Source organism: Orcinus orca, chromosome 18 (genome assembly GCF_937001465.1).
Source record: "Orcinus orca chromosome 18, mOrcOrc1.1, whole genome shotgun sequence".
Classification (NCBI taxonomy): Eukaryota; Metazoa; Chordata; class Mammalia; order Artiodactyla; family Delphinidae; genus Orcinus; species Orcinus orca.
This window is the reverse complement of record NC_064576.1, coordinates 64,635,069-64,654,967: the sequence shown is the minus strand read 5'-3', so window position 1 is coordinate 64,654,967 and position 19,899 is coordinate 64,635,069. Positions and strand designations below refer to the sequence as shown.

General features: G+C 40.4%; 2 protein-coding genes across 2 annotated transcripts in view; one reads left to right on the top strand and one right to left on the bottom strand.

The window, feature by feature from the left end:
• The window catches only part of PROSER1 (proline and serine rich 1), a 28,973-nt gene extending 21,171 nt beyond the window's left edge, over nucleotides 1–7,802 (bottom strand). Inside the window, exons 1-3 of the mRNA XM_004282244.3 lie at nucleotides 6,664–7,802; nucleotides 3,574–3,639; nucleotides 1,189–1,257 (exon numbers count right to left, since the gene is read on the bottom strand). Coding sequence (XP_004282292.2) covers nucleotides 1,189–1,257; nucleotides 3,574–3,639; nucleotides 6,664–6,708 — 180 coding nt within the window. The 5' untranslated portion in view covers nucleotides 6,709–7,802. The remainder of the gene's footprint in view (nucleotides 1–1,188; nucleotides 1,258–3,573; nucleotides 3,640–6,663) is intronic.
• Nucleotides 7,803–8,024: 222 nt separating this feature from the next.
• NHLRC3 (NHL repeat containing 3) lies at nucleotides 8,025–17,913 on the top strand. Its single transcript, XM_004282245.4, has 7 exons — nucleotides 8,025–8,307; nucleotides 8,517–8,675; nucleotides 8,981–9,128; nucleotides 11,518–11,718; nucleotides 12,478–12,569; nucleotides 15,021–15,133; nucleotides 15,727–17,913. The coding sequence occupies exons 1-7, from the start codon at nucleotides 8,227–8,229 to the stop codon at nucleotides 15,977–15,979; spliced, it is 1,047 nt and encodes a 348-aa protein (XP_004282293.2). The 5' UTR covers nucleotides 8,025–8,226; the 3' UTR covers nucleotides 15,980–17,913.
• Nucleotides 17,914–19,899: the final 1,986 nt, after the last annotated feature.

Here is a 19,899-nt window from a genome sequence, read left to right as displayed (position 1 = left end):
AAAATTTTACCAGACGTTTTACGTACCTGCAAAACATAGATTTCCTTATATGTAAGTTTATTACATATTTCTGAAAACCTTGGAACTACTGATGTAGTTCATTTACTTTATGAAAATGTCCATAACAGAACCTGTCAGTCAGTCTTCAGTAGGAAAACAGTCAAATCAGACTTACTCTGTCTATAAGTGCACTATGGTGTGCCTGTGCAGCCTTCTCACCTCTGATTTTTAATTCTAAGGTAGGTGGATAGGCAAGCCAGCCTAAGAGCTTTGTCATGAGTTTGCTGTCCTGATAAAATAAGGCAAGGTCCCCATCAGTATTTCTTACGGAAGCTCTGTTTTGCTCTCCCTCTCAGGATAGTGCATTGTCTCTTTGGTCCTTAGAGAAAGATTTTCACCCCTAGCTGACGGGTGAGACAACTTTTTTTTTTTTTGGTAAAGCAGAAAAAAAGCTATTGTTAAAGAGAAGAAGCACTAACAGACCCAGCACTTTCTTAGGCAAATTAGTTTAGGAAGCTAAGGATTGTAGACTTCCTTAAAGTGATCAATGCCTGATACTCCCAGGAAAATCTTCCTATACAGCCAGGTCCTGTTTGACTTTGATGCCTCTGTTAATCTAGGCTCTAGAGCTGTGCTATCCATATAGTAAGTCGCCACTAGACACGTGTGCCTGTTTAAATTGAAATTAAATAATACCTTAAAAATACCCTTCCTCAGACAGATGACATGTTTTAAGTGCACAAAAGCCACAGGTAGCCAGTGGTTACCATAGTGGATAGAGCTGATATAAAACATTTCCATCATCGCTGAAAGTTAATTTGGACAGTGTTGGTCTAAAAAATGTAAGCATAAACCAGTCTGACTATTCTTCTAAGACTAAATACAAGAGGGTGAAGATATACAAGAATAAAAGTAAATAAAAATACTTAAGAATTCAAGCCCTGTTTTGCTTGCTTATAAATATTTTCTACTCCAATCTGCCAATTAGGACCCTGTACAATTTAATAGTACAGTACATACGATTTAAATTTACAAGTTTTAATTTTTTAACATAGTTATTTTGAATAATCAAAGTATAATGAAATTTAGCATATCTAATGGAAACAAATTACAACTTGAGATGAATTAGAGAAAACTAGGGGAGAATTCAAAATAGTTAAATTTTACATTCTAAGGAAAAATACTTACATGCTGTAATGCTTTCATTGCCTTCAACTGAGGCTCAGCCCAGGAGAAATATCTCAGTAAATCAACCACCTGAAAGCAAAGAACTAATTTAGCTCTAATGACAATGTGTTTGCAGACATTTCTCCAAGAGGTATTTCAGTACTTTGAATTACTATTCAAAGTGTGCCGCCTAGGCCCCAGGGATGAGGCATAAGCGTGACACCAGAGTTCAGACTGGGCTGATGGAGTAGCCAAGTGCAGCTACTGAAATTTAAATCAACTGCAATCAAACCAAATCAAAAACTCAGTTCCTTTCTGGCACAAGCCATATTTTAAGCGCTCAACAGCCATATGAAGCTGGTAGCTACCATGATGGTCACTGCAGAGAGAGAGAGCATTTCCACCATCACAGAAAGTCTTGGACAGCATTGGTCTAGAATAAAGGAAAGTATAAGGTACAGGAAGAAGAAAGTACCTGAAAAAAAGGAAAGCTGGAAAGGTACTAGATGGAGATAAAAACATCGCGTAGGAATATAAAGATATAGTATGAATGGAAAGTTTCAAAACATTTAGTGGAGAATAACAGTTTTAATCAATCACAAAAGGGTGTTCAGTGGTGTGGTTTAGTGTAGGTTCACTAACTTCTACTAACTCACATCTGGAGGGCATACTACTCTTACTTAGACCACAGATCTATTCCCTAAAAATGTAAGAATCACCCTGAATCACGCCAGCAGCTTCTAAATGGTAAGTCATTTTGAGAGCACAGCCAGCCAGGCTCTCTCCCACTACCACCAGCGAAGTTCAAGTGAATGAGGGAGATACTGTGCAACAGCCAGGAAGAGGTGAGCAGACACCGCGATCACAACACTGAAGTCTCTGCGTGGCCACCACCACCGGGTTCACTGCCTCTAAGGACACCCCAAAAGGGGAAAAAAGACTCAAGACGAGAGGGTAATAAAATCTGGGTTAATAAATTATTTTACTGTGAGCTCCTAAAAACGTGTTAAGGCTTCAATTATTCCACAAAGCGAGGTTAATGTTAGGAACTGGTGTGGTCTGTGAAGAAGAGTAAAAACACTTCACTCCTTAATGAGAGATACATAAATAGCAAACAAGTATTGTGGGTACTTTCTACACAATTTTCTAAGAGTGTATGCCCTTACTTTTATGAGAATAATGTTTTTACTATATAGAGTAAATGTTACCTGGGACTTTACCAACCATAAAACTTTATAACTTATCATGTATGATTATTATATTATAATATAATAATCATTAGAATAAGCTTAGAAGGTCACACTTAGAAAGTAGCTTGATAAAATTTTTAATAACTTTAGCAAAGTCATTAAATTTTTAGCAAAGTCATTAAATTTCCACAGTAGGAAGTTATCTACAAAATTTCACATATATACACAGAAACACAAGAGAAGGAAAGAAAAGCTATCAGCTATGTGAAATTATAAATCTTTCTCTGAAACATTTAAATTTTTAAAAAAGCATAAGGCAATTTTGAAAAGTAATGGGCTAGCTGCAAAACCCTCATTGAATAGGCAGCAACACGTGCCAGTAACAAAGCAGCTTTGAGGACTTCAGTAGGCAGAACTACAGGCTTAAAGTTATTCAAGTTTTGAAAGTCTTGAGAAACAGATGAAAAGTTGGAGCATTTACTAACTCAATCTATAGATTCATCCACTGTCTACCCTACTCACGTTCCCAACCTTTTCTGTTCTTCAGATGTACATTTCCATTTCTGGTCTATTTCTCTATCAAGTATTTTCCAAGTATCTCTTGGAAATCCAGCTTTCTCTGCATATGTGTGTGTGTATATATGTGCAAACCTGTTTGTCAAAATCAGCAAACTCCCCCTAAAGTTGGGTGAAAGTCCCCACTAAACTACCACACTGAAAGTATTAGTCTTCTGGCAATTACAGAAACTACTTATTAGACACTATTTTTTTTCTTATTTGCTAAAATTTTTACATAGTGGCTTCATGTAAGAACATATATCACCATTTGTTCAAGTTTTATAAAATGTAGAGAATTTTGCAATTACTGACTCATAAATACTGTACAATTTTGGGTATGTTTACCATTAGAAGTTTACAACATATGATACTGTGCCCAGAATATAAACACTTTGAACTGCTTTCTTCAGACACTGCATTTTAAAATCATGTTAGCATATGATATCGTGGTGAAAGTGGGTATGCTTATAAACTATCCCAACTATAAATCATGTAAAGTTTTCTGCTAAAACTGAAAGCTTCTAAAGTTCCTGAATAAACACAGCAACAAAGTAAAAGCAATTCTGAACTTGACCAGCAGGTAAATACACTAATCAGAACATCAGTGTGAAAAAAAAAAACAAAAAAAATGCTGTTGCTTAAACAAATAAAGGAATACCTGTTCACTGGAGAAATATCCGTGCACATATTCAATTGCTTTTAATTTGTACTCTGTCAAAACAGCCTAAAAAACATAGAAAAACAGAATGAATATATGTAATCATATGCATATATCAAAACTGCCTAAGCAACTCAAACAGCCCTGGCACAAGGAGGCCGATAAAGTCACCATGGTGATGTGACATTCTACCTTCCCAAGTTCCATGCTGTAAGGGATACACTGAGACAGCCGGAAAAGCCCCTGGGCCTCCCTACTCACTCCTACAAAGGAAGGGAACAGAATTGTGAGAGATATGATTCGACATTAACAGAAATTAAGTGTTCCTGGAAAAGTAACTGCAGTTTTAAAGCATCCAAAATCCAACAAGCCGTCATTTTTAAGGTTAAACGTACTACCCATCACTCATTCATCAGATAATTATTTATTGCACACCTATATGTGCTAAGTGATAGAGAAACATGGATAAGACATGGTCTAGTCCAGGCTCTCAGTATTTCTACAGGGATGTGAACCCAGGAGCCAATCTGTGCACCTGACGCTAACTGGCAGTGCGGCCTCTGAAAGGCATTTTAATTGCCCTGAGAGCCTCCTCACCAATCACTACCCACCTCAGTTACTGTGAGGATTAAAACAGTCGAGAGTAGATGTGACACATAATAGGGAAGTTCAGAGAGAAGTCGATGGCCTTGACCCAGCACTATCTAGCGCCGAACGAAATCATGTATTATCTCCATGCAACTATATGCTAAGCTTACAGATGGAAACACCAGACTATCAAAATTTGGTAACAACTACTCATTAAAAATCCACTAATCCCCTTTGTATGGTGACAGATGGTAACTAGACATATTGTAGTGGTCATTTTCTAGTATACAGATAAACACAGACAGTGTTGTAGGTCAGTTACACTCCAGAAAAAGAAAAATCAACTAATCCCTTTGCATTCACTACAAAACAATCGTATTTGTACTTTTCACATGCATCATTCTGCTAAGAGAAAATACTACCACCAGTCAACAGAGAAACACATCCAGGGAGCTCAGTAGCTGAATTTTCACTGAAAAAAGGGAGGGAATGGTATTCTGGATAATGTACTCTTGGGAGTTCGAGTATTATTGCCATTATTGGACACAATCAAAAGCAAGTTTCTGGCCCAAATCCTGGATTGTGTTGATGCCAAGTCATGTCTTAATTTTTTGATCAGCACCTGAGAGGCCCAGCTGTATCCCCAGGCACAACACCATGGCACTCAGGAGTCAGACTACCCAACTTTGAACAGTGCTCTCCTCCCTCACCAGGTGGGTAACTTTGAGCTGGCTGGTTAACCTCACAGATACTAGATCTGACCTCTGTAAAATGAGGGTTGTTAGGAGGATCTAATCAAATAACGCATGGAGAAAGTGCTTAGAACAGACACACTCAGTTAAGTGCTCAGTAATAAATGACTATTATTGTTATTACCCCCTTCTTAAAAAGCAAATTAAATATTGCTTTTTCCCCTCCTTTCTTCTCCCCTCCTATTTCTTTTTCTAGTGTCTTCTTACATGGCTTTGTTTTAAATGACAGTTGTGACAGCCAGTATTACCTACAGACGTAACGGTGACATTCAGAAAGATACTACCTGGTTTAAACCGACTTACATTTACAAAGTCTGAGAGCAATTTTTAAAAAGCCAACAGTAATTCACACACTTGGATATGCTTATATATTCATCCCATTTTAATAGCCTAATACTATGTTGATGTATCTAATTATTTGGCATAGACAGCAAAAGATGTATTTTGATTTCAGACCAGAAATTAGGACTTAAGTTGCTATGTATTTGACTTTAATCTCTGGAAAATTTCCTATTCCCCTCATTAGTAATTACTATGTCATCTTCCCAGAGTTTAGAAGGGAGAGAATATGCAAACCAACACTCTATAGCTTCCAAAGGTAGAAATCAACTGGTCTACCCGAACAAATTATTTTCTCATAAACCGTAGTTTAACATCAGCTCATGAACAAATTGTGGCAAATTCTAAGCATATAATTATCAAGCTAATGTTTTATTGCAAATTTTCATTGGACAAATTGGGTTTGCAAAAGCAGAAATTCAAAAAAAGAACACTCAATATCCTTACAAATGTAAATTTAACCTAACACTCAAATTTGACGAAGAAAAAAGCTTTAAAAAGGATGAAAGAAAACAAACATTTTGCTTTACAGAGAATGAAGAAAAACAGCATGTCCACAAACAATTTTATTAATAACTTCGTAAGCTGAAATAAATAATAATCACCAGAACACAAGGTAACAAGTCTTTTCGCGTCAACAAGGGTCTTAAAGATATGAAAATAGCGAGATAATTGCCCGGAAATTCTAAGCAAAGAACCCTCTATTAGCATAAAAATGGTTAGTCAGTTCTTCCAGGTTTAACTTTGTAAACTCGTACTTTTTGCGCTTGAAATAGTGTTAGGCTCAAGGGTACCTGCCAAATTTTTTGCTGTCCGGTTCATTCTGGGAGGTAGGCTATGCACAATAGCCTCAAAATGAAGCAAAAACTTGAAAGCAGGAGAAAAAAGTTTTGAAATGCGAGTGTTTGAAGCCCATTCCTAAGAATGACTTTAAACTTAATGCCACACTTATTAGGACACTAATTTTGTCCGGCACAGGCAACAAATACAGTCCGCTTATACTCAGATTTTAAAAACCTGTGATAATAACTACCGTTAAAGAAACTCCCTACGCTATTATCTCTAGTTTTCACTCACTCTTACGTTACTAAAGAGGAAATCGGTTCAGAAATATTAAAATCACTTATCCGAAACTACAGAGCTATTAAAGATTTGTAGCGGGTTTCGGAACCAGGGGCTCTGAATATAATATCCGCAACACCGCACTGATTCTCAAGAAGTTTAGCGTTAACATAATTTCTATTTGTATCGTGAAATATATCAAGATTTAAACTCCTACTCTACACGTTAAAATTCCAACCAGTTTTGCAATCCTTAAGCCCGTATTTTACACAATCTGCACGCTGTCCCTCAAAGAGAATCAATCACGAGAATTCGTAGCTCACAGATTTAAGGAATTAAGTGCAATTACCTTTCTAATTTCATCCAGCACCGTTTCAAAGGACTTTTTGTCCATCTTGACTACTATCTCGACGAGAGGAGTTACAGTTTCAATTACAAAACGTTCATCCCTGGTCCGCTCCGATGGTAAAAACGTTTACAGCTGAGAAGAAAAAAGACTCAAGGAGCAGAATAAAGGATGCGAAGAGGTAGAGTACTTCAAACTCTGCAAAAATTTCTAAAAGTGCAGACTTATAAAAACTTTTTATTAAAAACAAAACCCGTCAGGCTTCCCCAGCTTCTTTACACAAAGCTTCAGGACCCCCTCGGGGAAGAGAAGCCCGAGGTTCGGTAGCCGGAGGCAGAGCGTCGGTCCCCGCAGCTCAAAGGCATGCGCCGCCGGGGGAAGGTCCGGAAGCCGCCTTCCCGAGTGGAGCGGCCCGGAGAGGGAGGCACCCGCGCCCCGAATCCCGCGGGCGGCGAGGAGGGAAGCACCGGCTTCTCGGCCCGCACTTGCACCTCGGCCGCCGCCGGCCGCCCCTCACCGCCGCGAACCGGGCCTCATGGCCCGCCTCGCGCTCACTCCCAGCAGCTCCGCCGGACTCCTGGGTCCCGTAGCCCGGGCAGCAGCGGCCTGGCAGCTCTTTGTTACCAGCTGCCACCGCTTCCGGGAGCGGGCCGGCGGCCGGCGAGCACCGGGAGCCGGGCGAAGGGGGTACGGTCTCAGGTAGGGGGACTCCCGAAGACCGCAGCGCCAACGGCGCCAAGAGCCCTTCCTGGTTACCCCCAGAGCTTCCCCCGGCTCGTGGGGTCCTTCAACGGAGCCCGTCGCGCCAGAGTAAAGTCAACTCTGCGCTGTCTGCTGAAGCCACTGTTCGCGGAGAGCCTGTGGAGGGGTCCTGGTGTGGGAATGTAGGTGTCCATAGCGGATGCCTGGATGTCTCGGAATTGGATGAAGTTGAAGTCTTTCCCAGAGCCTGAAAGTTATTAATCAAACCTTAATTCTAAGGTTTGACTGTGCTAATTATTGGTTGTTAAGTCTGAATTTAAAAGAATGAACGTCGAGTAGTTAAGGCATATCTAAGGGCGCCCCGATTTTGGTGGACCGGAGAGGTCCACAGCGTGGACCGTCCGAAGGGTGGTCACGGGGTAAACTCGGGGCACGTGACAAGGGGAGGGGAGGGAGGGGAGGGGCGGGGGGAGGGGAGGGAGGGGAGGGGCGGGGGGAGGGGAGGGAGGGGGCGGGGGAGGGGAGGGAGGGGGCGGGGGAGGGGAGGGGGGAGGGGAGGGAGGGGAGGGGCGGGGGAGGGGGGGAGGGGGGGGAGGGGAGGGGCGGGGGGAGGGGAGGGAGGGGAGGGGCGGGGGGAGGGGAGGGAGGGGAGGGGCGGGGGGAGGCGGGCGGTGGGAACGCCCTGAAAATCCGGAACCCCGGTTCTGATTTTCTTTCGCCCTGGTCTTTGCTGCCTTCTGGTTCTCTCCTAGGCTCATTGGAGCTAGGAGCTCAGTGCAGCGACGAACCGCGTGGACCTGAGGCTGTCCGGGCGGCCCCCAGCCGCCTGCCTATTTTCTCCCTCGCCAGGATTCCTGTCTAGTCATGACGAGATTCTGGGTCTGCGTAGCCGGCGCTGGCTTTCTTGCGTTTCTGGTTTTCCATTCTCGATTTTGTGCCTCTCGGGTGAGTTGGATAGTGAGGAAATGGCTGTCGGGTGTGTGGATAGCACTGTGGGGAGACGGTCTTGGGATGGAGGTGGCGCTGGTTCTCTTACTAGTTCATCTCAGAACCTGCAGCGGGGGCCGAACCGCCGACGCGTCGCCTGTTTCTTAGCGTTAAAACGTGTGTAATATGGTACATCGCCATTTTCCTTATTTTCTCTTCTTTCCCAGCTCCCGTTACCTCTTCACTTTGCTTTTAAAATTTCCTGGAGACCTGAGGAAGCCCTTTACCGGCTGGATGTGGATTGGCCTGAGTATTCAGAATACTTTACTGGAGCAACATTTTGTGTTGCAGTTGACTCCCTCAACGGATTGGTTTACGTAGCCCAAGTAAGTAAAATTGGGATTTTTTTGTTTTTTAGGTTATGGATACAAAGAAAACAGTTTTCCTGTCTCACCGAACTCAGTAACTGTATACGTTTATATTACGCCAATTGTAGAGTTCGTTTTTTGAGTTAAAGTTAATACTTTGGTTTTGAACGCGATAGAGATGAATATTGTAAGGTTTTGTAGGTGGTTTTTTAAACGTTCCTAAATTCCTCGGTTAACCTGTAATTTTTGTTTCTCTCTGCCAAAATAAAGATTGCTTCCTTAAAAGTGATCCTATCTAAGCCGTTATTTTTGTATACCTTCAGAGAGGGGATAACATCCCAAAGGTATTAGTGTTCACAGAGGATGGATATTTCCTACGAGCCTGGAATTATACAGTTGACACACCTCATGGTATATTTGCAGCCAGTACACCACATGAACAATCCGTCTGGATCACGGATGTAGGAAGTGGTATGTTTAGTAATACCTATTAAATTATCTTGCTAGAAATCACATCTTTGCCCATGTTCTTGCTTGTCCGTTTTAAAATCAGAGTGGCCGAATCTAATTGTAATTCCTTTGATGATTCGTGAAATCGCTTGTTTCTAAATCTTTATATTGTGCTTCCATAGAATCAGGACATTTAACAAGGAGGCTATAATTATTATGATCTTTCCTTTAAGTTGTCACAGGGCTTTTGCCTTTTAAAATATCAGTTGCTCTTCCTAGAGTAGATAATTCTAAACTTCTTCTGTGAAGCAAAATAAAATGGCGATCTCTAAAAGCTAATGAATGGAGTCCTTGCCTTTAGTTTTCCTTTACCACTTCTCTTTCAAAAGAAATTATGCTGATAACAGAAGTTATAATAGGCTAAGTGCCTAATAGTTTTAAACAGATCTCATGTGACAATATAATGAAAAATCTTTGACTTCAGTTTTTGCTATTGAACCACATGCTTTAAAAAGTGAAAAAAAAATTATTCCAGGTGAAACAAAAGAGAGAGAGTGAGATTATGCTGAGAAACCAGAACTGCTTTCTTCCCCAGAGTAGAAGATCTGCACAAACTGCTGGTAATGTTTCTGAAATCCCACTGACATCAGCATGTCTGAAACCTTCCTTCTGTCGAATATTTTTAGTAGAATGTGCTGCAAAACAAAGTAAGCACAGTTGAACTTAAAACCGTGAGATAAGTTTTCAGAGATAACTGTTTGCTTGTGCTTGTAGCTTAAGACAAGATGGTATAAGAGAGAACCTGGTATTGTCTTAGGATCTCCGAAAGGAAAGAGATCTTAAAATATTTCTAGTCTTGTCCCAGTTATGTTCATGGCTTGAAGGTCCTTCTGTTTCCCCACTTCTGGCTAATTCAGATACCGTTTTGGAATTAAAGAGGTCTCAGTTTTTGTAAGAAGTGCCCTTACCACATCTGTTCTCAGAACCCAAAAGATTTCTGAGCCTCAGCCCCGTGACCCATTTATTTAAAGCTGTATTTTGGATGGTGAGATTTTGGTTAACCCCCCAAAATCTAAGTTATCTCTGAGTTCATTGTTAGACTCTATGAAATTTGATTATTTTCGCTTTTTATTTATTTTTTTTCTTTTCTGGATTCACTGTTAAAAGAGGCCATTACTTTTTAATTCGTTCCATTCATGTGATCCTTTTTTATAAAATACTTCATTGGTTCCCAGAAATAAAAAGAACACACATGATCTCTTCATTCTTTCCATTATAGGTTGTTTTTCCACACACAGATCTGAAGACAGTTTTTCTATTCCTTCCTATATTTCGAAGAATAAATTCTCTTCAGTAAAAACACGGCTGCATATCATAGCCATTAAAAAAAATATTTACTGGTATTCTATTTCTTTTCCAATTCCTCAGAGACTTTGTAGTTTGCTTTCTTTAATGTTTTGTTCTCTTATTATTGCTACAGACTTTAGCTCAAGTCTCCAAAACAAGTATAATAATAAATACAATTGTCAAGATAGGATTGTAATGCAAGCTGATTCACTTTATTTCCAGAGACCCCATTGTTTCCAATTTATCATTTGAATGCCTACCAGTTAGTTGGTCTTGGTATGCCTTCAAGTTGGTTTCTGTTAACTGCTTTATAGTTTTTCCCTATTTGTAAATATTCCACTTTATACTTTTGCTTGTAAGATAATTTTAACTCAAAGAAGTTTCAGTGTGAGAAGATAATATACTGGTGATTTGGAAAGATCTATTCCTTTCTTAGGAAAGAAAAGCTAATGGGTTGAATTTTGTATTTGTTTCCACTAGGAGAAAATGTAGCTTAAAAAAGTCAGTATTGTTATAAACCAATGTTACCACAATAAAAAAAAAAGACTTAAAAAAATTAATACAAGAATAGATATAAATGACTTTCATAAACAGAAGTTTGTATTATAAAGAACTTTTTCAGTCACCCACTGAAATTGGAGATCTGCCCGTGAATCACTGGAATAACAGTTTTCAAATATAAGTTGTTTGTTTTCCAGATCCTTCTTAATTTTCTTATACAAGTAATGCTTATTCAAGGTCATAAGATTAAAAGAAGAAAATGGTGTACCAGTACTTTTACATCATGAGCCTTCTGTTTAAGGAGTCAATTTTTTTTCTTTTTCAGTTTTCTTTATTTGGATTTAGAATCTTACTTTGGAGTACCTGAGGTTTTAATTCATGAACGGATTTGGCTATAACTAATGAAGCTCTATTGCTTGTCAAATATAACATTTAATTATCTGAGCTTTTTAACTTTTTATTGCTATTTAATTCTGTTAAATTTTTGCTCTCAGCTTACTTGAAAAATGTGAATGTTTGTACTATGGTTATATATTTGAAATGTGCATGTCTATCTTTATAGGACTCTACGGTCATACTATTAAAAAATACAATTCCTTTGGTGATCTTGTTCAAGTTTTGGGTACCCCAGGCAAAAAAGGCACTGGTTTAAATCCCCTGCAGTTTGATAACCCTGCAGAATTATATGTAGAAGACACAGGGGATATTTACATTGTGGATGGAGATGGAGGATTGAATAACAGGTTGATCAAATTGTCCCAAGGTACGTGGCTTAGTTTTGTATGGTATTATTGCAATACTTTAAAACTGAAGGAACGTTTTGGCCAATCCAATATAAGAATGTTACTTAATAAGTTGGATTTAATTTGTCTGGTACTCAGTATAACTTCAGTCTTTGCCTCTATCTTCACATTTCCTTCTTCTCTGTGTGTCTCTTTGTCTCAAATCTCCTCTCCTTTCTGTTATAAGGGCACTAGCCATTGGATTCAGGGTCTGCTCTAAATCCAGAATCACCTCATCTCAATACCCCTAACTTATTGGAACTAGGGCCTTTGCAGATACAATTAAGGTCACATTCACGGCTCTGGAGATTGAGACTTGGACATATCTTTTTCTGGTGGGGCTGGGGCGAGGGACACCTTCAACTCAGTACAGGGGAGTTAAATAAGATGGCCTGTAGAAACGTAATTTTTAAGCTCAGAGGAATGGTAATACAAAATAACAGGTTGGTTATAAGGGGAACCAGTTTCAGGACAAGGTTGACATGAACCCTAAACAGCGGTTTTGAGTTATGAAAAATTCAGGTGGAAACAGTCATTAAAGAAGCAGATTAATTGCTTGAAACAGGGAAAGAATTTTTTTAAGCATACAAATTAGTCAAATGGATGTATAAACAGAAAGCCAGGAAAACATCAGCTGGGGGTATAACTGAATACTTTGTAACTTATGACGTAAAGTATAACATGTAAATGCATAAGGTATTCTGTATGTTGTTCTGACCATATATGTGTACCATTTATAGATTTCATGATCCTTTGGCTACATGGAGAAAATGGGACAGGGCCTGCTAAGTTCAGCATTCCTCACAGTGTTACAGTTGATTCTGATGGTCGGGTAAATATACAGCGTCGCTGGGGACTGTCTGAATATATGGGGGTGGTGCAGAGCATGGATATATGGGCACACGGGAGTGTCTAGACATTTGGATACGTGTGTATGTTAGTGGATGTGTGTATCTGGGTATGTCTGGGCAATTCCTCTGGGTATATCCACATACTCTCTTATAAATGTTTGGGTCCTATAATGAAGTTCCCCAAATATTTAGAAATGAGCAAAATAGATCACTCTGTCATTTAAAGGATAGAAGAAACAAATAATGGAACAGGACATAAGTGAAGTTGCCTGAAAAAAAAAGAGTTGTGTTGAGAACGTGTTGATCAAAAGGGAGATGGAAGAGGTTAATCTTGGAAGCTTGAAAAAAGGAGTGACCAGGCACACTCTAGTTCTCCAAGTGACCTAGCTCTACTCTGTCTGAGGAACAGAAAGCTTTAACCAACAAATTTCAATTTCTTTTGTTCCCACCTCCGTCTGTCTGCTACCACCTCTTGCTTTTACACACCTTTAAGCATACATGTTGTCTCTTTTGGGGAGTCACCTTCCTGTAACCAAACCCACCCAAAATGTTTTATATTAGTTTCTCCACCTGTTTTCCTGTAGTAGCCCTTACTCCCCCATTATAGTAACCATCACACTGTAAGATGATGGTTAAATTGTCTCCCCTAATAAGAGTGTAGGCAGTATGAGGGCTGGAACTGCATCCCTTCTGCTTTCTGTGTTAGTGCCTAGCACGTAGGAGTCATCTTACATCTTCGTTAAATGACTGAATGCCTTGGTGCGCAGTGGATGCATCAGACTATCTTGGCTTCACGCCATTAGAAATTTAATTCATTTCCACTTCTGATTCTGTGCTCAGCAAGCAACCTTCTGATTATGACTTGGCTTCCTATGTTAACAGAGAGAGAATGTTTTGATCATAAAATCTGCAAGTATTTGCATTGTAGATAGGAAGATAACTGAACATAGGAACTTCATCTGTAAATTGGGAACTGGAAAATTGGAATTCTGGTTTTGCACATTACCCTCCTGAACCTGATTAGCCACTCCCCTCATGGGATAAGAACAAGGTCAAGTTTCTGAGTCGGCAAGACCTAGACCCAGGTCAGTTCACCATGGTGAGGAATGTCCTTGGAGGTCATTTGATGGGGATCCTCTAGCATCACCAAGTGATGAAAACCGGGCGTGTTCATTTCTGGACCCTTGTGTTTTTATAACAACAGCAGCAATACTATTGTGGCATTTAACATGCCACATTAAAGGTGCATTTAATCATCACCTCAACCCTATGTGAAAAGTTTATTAGTTCCAGAGTTAGACTTGTTGTTTCTTAAACCAGGTTTCTCATAATAAAAATCTGTTGAGTAGGAAAGATAATGCTAACAACCTATGGTGTCATTCAGTCCAAGGGTCTAAACTGTATTTCCTCCTTGGCCACTTATCTAAGACAGTAATCCCAAAATCCTTAAGGAAACTCCTCTTTAGTAAAGAATCATAGATCAGGAAAAGATCTAAGAAATAACCTTACTTAGGGATCAATAGCCTTTCTAAAGTGATACACTGAGTCTTTATTTGTTTCTGACTAGCGATGAATTCAGTGGCTACCGAAACTCACACACATTGACAAAGACTTAGGGTTATTCTGAAGAAATAGTCCTGAATCCACAAATCCAAGAACTCCAGGGATCCTCAAAAGGGGGAGGTAGAGGTCAGCACGTTTGGCCCATCCTGTACATATGCTGCAGGTTGCATACATCAGATACAGTACACGAAATGTCATTTAGGTCCAATCTGCCTTCCTGTTTATAACAACAGTTTCCTGAAGAACACATGGCAGCCTATAGCAAACCTAAATTAAACCTACTGTTAGCCCGTTAGCATGCTTTATATGTCACTAAAATCTCCCAAGCTTCCTCTTTAGTTTGGCACTTCGGTTTGGAACTTTGGACACACCCTGGTGAATAGCAGGTAGAGGTTTAATGACGTGATACGCGTGAGCAGCTGGCTTCCCACTGGCCTGGGGTCCTAAAGAGCAGGGCTGCTTTTCTATGTCTTTGTCTTGTTAGCTGGCCCAGGAACCAACAAGTCAACAGGACTCAGTGACAGCGGTTAGAGGAGGGAATGAATGAATGCTGTCACTTCTCGGTGTCTGCCCGTCCTCTGCATTGTAGTGGAGTACTCCAGCTTTCCAGTTAGCCAGATGTTTAGGATAGTAGAGCATTCTAGGCTTCGGGTTAAGACGGGTGGCCATACATGGTTCTCTTGCTTATTGTAAGCTCTGCTTAGAACAAAGTATTTAACTTCTCTGCATTTGAGTTTCTTATCTGAAAATGGAGTTTTTAATATTCTCTTCTGTGAGGTCCTCTAAGTCCTCAATGGGTGTTTATGAAACTAATGAAAATAAACATTCATTCTCTTCCCCTCTTCTTTTTTCTTTCTTTGGGTTCCCAGGTGTGGGTGGCGGACCGAGGCAATAAAAGAATTCAGGTGTTTGATAAAGACACGGGGGAGTGGCTAGGAGCTTGGAATAATTGTTTCTCCGAAGAAGGACCTTCTGCAGTCAGGTAATCATTTCTTTTTGTTTTCAAATGCTTGTTTGATTTGGTTTATGTTAAGTTTCTCTGAAGAGCTAGCTGAAAGTTTAGAACATTTACTGTTAATTTTAATCAGGGAAAAAGAAGAAGGAAAGAAGTTTTCAGAAAACATGTAATCATATTTCAAATCCCAGGCAGCGTGAATGTGGTTAAACTCCCAGCACACTGTGGGATCCAAGTATCAGAGATAATAAAGCCTGGACCTTCCTACATCCTCTGCCCTCGAGATGCAGTTTATTTTTAAACAGAGAATGAAAATAAAAATCTTGAGTCTATAGTTTCAGACCCAGCCTGACACCGATTCTCCATTAGTTTCATCTCTGTGTAATATTCCAATATTGTTAATTTTAAAAACATAAACTAATCTTTGGTTAAGTCTGTCATCACAGATCTCTTGTTCCCTGTGAAGCAGAATCAGATCAATTTTCAAGCCCCCTTAAAAGAACCCTTCAGCAAGCAGGTCCTTACTGTTGTGTAGCACTGTAGGGGATACACATGTTGAAAAAATAAACATGTATGTTAACTTTGCCCCGGTTGATTATGTGACATGTCTTCCTCCTTAGATTTACTCCCGACGGGAAGCACTTGATCGTAGCTCAGCTGAATCTGAGCCGGCTCTTACTCGTGGCGGCGCCCCCGGTAGGAAGCATTGGCGACTGTTCGGTGATCAGCACGATCCAGCTGGCGGATCAGGTCTCACCTCATCTCTTAGACGTCAGTGGGAAGACTGGAGCCATCTATGTAGCAGAAATTGGAGCAAAACAAGTACAAAAATACGTCCCTGTGAAGAGCTATTTCTCTTCATTCGGTTCGTAACTGTTTCTTTCCCTGAAGGTCGTTTCAAGTGGAAGTTCAGATTCTCAGCTTTGGGGCATTCTTGTGACTTCATTTCACACATGAGTGCATAAGGATACTTTATGAAAGAAACGTAGCTCTAATGAAAAATGGGGTGGGAAAGCGGGACTAAGGTGGTAACCCAGTAATTTGCCCTATAGACTCATTCTCGCTGGGGGTGGGAGGAACACAGGAATAAAAATGGGTTTGCAGGATAATTTATTGAATTTCACATAAACAACACAAACCTTCACTTAGTAAAAAATGAACTGCTTGAGAGATGGGGTCAGATGGGGTCTTGATTAACGAGAACCCACAGAGTGCCAGGTCCTGAAGATTCGGGAATGAGCAGGCAGGGTTGTCTGTGCCTTTGAGTAGCTTATAGTCCACAAAACACGGCAGCAGCAGCGCACCAGGGAAGTAGGACTTTCTGAAGGAGGGTTGTTTTGTCTGAATCGTGGAGACTTTGCAGGGGAGTCCGTTTGAGTTCCTCAAGCTCCGTTTGAAAAGCAGGAGGAGAGAACGACGTCCAGGTACAGATGTTAAGAAAAGTGCACGCTTGCTGTGAACTTCGCTAGACTTTATTTTACAGGCCCAGCTTGGCTTTGGTCCTTTAGTCGTAGGATACGTAGTTGCATCCTTTAAGTGTAGGAATAAAATGGCTAGCGTCAAGCACTTTACCGAAAGGGGGTTTTACAAATAACTGGAATGGTTTTTAAAGGGAGCGTTAAAAATAGTTCCTCTCAGTGCCGCCACCTTCCTTCCTTCCTTCCTTCCATCCCTCTTTTTTACATGAACTCTGTCCCTTTCTAACATTTGTCTACCTCAGGGAAGTTTCAGAATTATTTATGGGAGAATGTGTGCCAAACACTTGGAGCTATTAAAATGAAGAATTTCTTACCCTTCTATTTCTATGTCTCTTTTTTATCCCTTTGAATATTGGCCTCCCAGTTAAGACCATTTGTTCAGTTTGTTCTAGTTCATTCTAGGTTTGGAAGGAACCTTGCCATATTACAGTCTTTCAGATCATTCTTCACCTTTTCTCGCATCAGCCTCCATCTTTATCTCCGTGTTTCACTGTAAATTGTATGGCAAGTGAGAAATCTTGAGCTGACTGTCCTCATTACCTGTTACGACTGGAGTCTGCTTTCCAGACCTCGAGGAACTTACACTTTTGTCATATCTTGATGCAGTTAGGAAGGTAAATCTACCAACAGGAAACCCTCTCCTGTGTTCCAAGGCCATTGATGTGTGTTTGTGCCACTGGTCAAGCTGTGAGATCTAAGTGAGCTGCCTTAGTTTTCTCTTCAGTGAAATGGGAACATCATTGCCTTTCCTCCTTCAGGAAGGCTGTGAGGATCAGATGTGCAATAGGTACAAATGTGCCCTTTGAAATCTGTAGCTCCAAGTACCTTGAAGTCATCTTATTAGCAAGTGTCCTACTAAATGTGCTATTTACCTGATACCAGCTATCAGTTTTGCCTTAATTTTGCATTTATTGCTTTTTTTTAAAGCGTATCCTCACAAATTTTATGCAGTTTAGCCAAATCGACTTGGATGAAAGGAAATAATTTGAGGTTTTATCTGTTTTGTTTCCAAGCCAGGACAAGAAGTGCAAATGTCTCTTTGAAAGAATATAGGTTAGATTTTGTCATTTCAAAAATGTTGTATTTAACTTTGTTTTATACCAGATTTTTATAAAACTCGCTGAAAGTGTTGTTTCCATGTGTCCTGCTAAAAGTGTTTATTTTATTAGCATACTTGTAATCATGGTATCTCACTTTTCTCCTTTGGATTAATTGGTTAAATTAATTGAATGAGAAGTGTGTTGTATTTTCTATTAAAAAATAAAAGTTTTGGAAAGAAGGCAATGTTGTCTGATTTTCCAGTTAAAGCTTGATTTTATTGTTATAAAAGCAGTCTGTAATTTCTTATTCCATTGAAGGATTTCAGCAATCATGAAATCACAGGTTGAGAGTATATCCTCTTCATTCACAGTTGAAGTGAGGGCTGAAGTGTGTAAATATTGCTAGAGGTTGCTTAGAAGACTTAATGTGGCTTTTTTTGGGGGGGCTCCGTTGGGTCTTCGTTGCTGTGCACGGGCTTTCTCTAGTTGTGGCGAGTGGGGGCTACTCGGACCCCTCTCTGCGGTGGCCTCTCTTGCTACGGAGCACGGGCTCTAGGCGCACAGGCCTCAGCAGCTGTGGCGCGCGGGCTCTAGAGCGCAGGCTCAGCAGTTGTGGCGCACGGGCTTAGTTGCTCCGCTGCATGTGGGATCTTCCCGGACCAGGGCTCGAACCCGTGTCCCCTGTTTTGGCAGGCGGATTCCCAACCACTGTGCCACCAGGGAAGCCGCCTTAATGTGGCGTTTAAAATGGTGGGTGGGTACAAATGATAGTAATAACTAGCTAACTATATTTTGGCATTAGAAATGGAATCTCTTTACACCTCTACTTTCTAGATTTATTCTGGGGGGAAAGGGGTAGGGTGTTCTAAGTTAGAACACCAAAGGCTATAGGTATCTTTCTTAACCTCCACTACAACATTGGGTCTTTAAAATGGGACATTTGTCCATCAAAGGAACCATGTATGCAGTGTGACGATAAGCGAAGGAGACCTCTATGCTTTGTGCTCACGTCATATAACAGATTAAAAGACAACTTCAAGCAATGTGGCTGTTAAGCTAAAAGCAATCAAGGCCTAACTTTTGTTTTGCCTTCGTTGGTTTTAAAACATTGGATTTTAAAGCAGGATAGATTGGATAGCCAACATTGGAACGGAACTCTTTGACTTACTTCACTCTGTATGACAGACTCGAGGACCGTCCAAGGACAGAAATAAAGACGCAGACATAGAGGTTGGACTTGAGGACATGGGGAGGGGGAAGGGTAAGCTGGGACGAAGTGAGAGAGTGGCATGGACATATATACACTACCAAACGTAAAATAGATAGCTAGTGGGAAGCAGCCGCATAGCACAGGGAGATCAGCTTGGTGCTTTGTGACCACCTAGAGGGGTGGGACAGGGAGGGTGGGAGGGAGACGCAAGAGGGAGGGGATATGGGGATATATGTATACGTATAGCTGATTCACTTTGTTATAAAGCAGAAACTAACCACTGTAAAGCAATTCTCCATCAAGATGTAAAAATAAGTAAATAAAACTGTAAACTCAGATTTTTGCTCCTCAGACGCACCAAAGTAAATCACAATCAATGAAGACTTTTTTAAAAAGTCAGAATAAATCACATGTATTTATACAACAAAAATGTACGAAACAACAAATGTGTGAAGACGGTTAGGCAAACGTCTTCCGCCCTAGCAGTTCACTATCTAGGTGGGAAAACAAGCCACACAAACCCCCCTTACTTTTCAGGCTCTTTTTGGAAGTGCCCTTTGGTACTTGTGTTACATTCATGATACAAAAGAGGGCAGCAGAGTCCAGATTATGGTAAGTGTTTCTTGGACTCAAATGTGGACATCTGTTGACTTTCTTTATACTTTGCTTAAATCTGAGGCTCTAGCGTTAACCACACTTAATTTTTCTTCTTTTTCTTCAGTTTGGTTACATCTCGAGGAAATTGGTTTATAGGTGACATATTTTCCAAGGGTTGTTGGAACTTTCTACTGTTTTCGTTGGACATTGCCATGTTTAAGAAAAAGAAAAGGTAAAATCTTTTCAGTAGTTCAAACTGACAGCCAGAAATGAATAACCCTTTTTAACCATTTAAAACTGTAACCTGAAAGGTGTATTTAGTGCAATAGAAAATGTATTTGTGTTAGCAGGGAATTACTCCTTTTCTCCCTACTAGCTTTTTGTTGTTTTAACAATTTTGCTCTGTGGCTGCTGACTCTTTTACAGATGAGCAAAATGGATTATTTACAAAGAGACCAAGTCATTTCT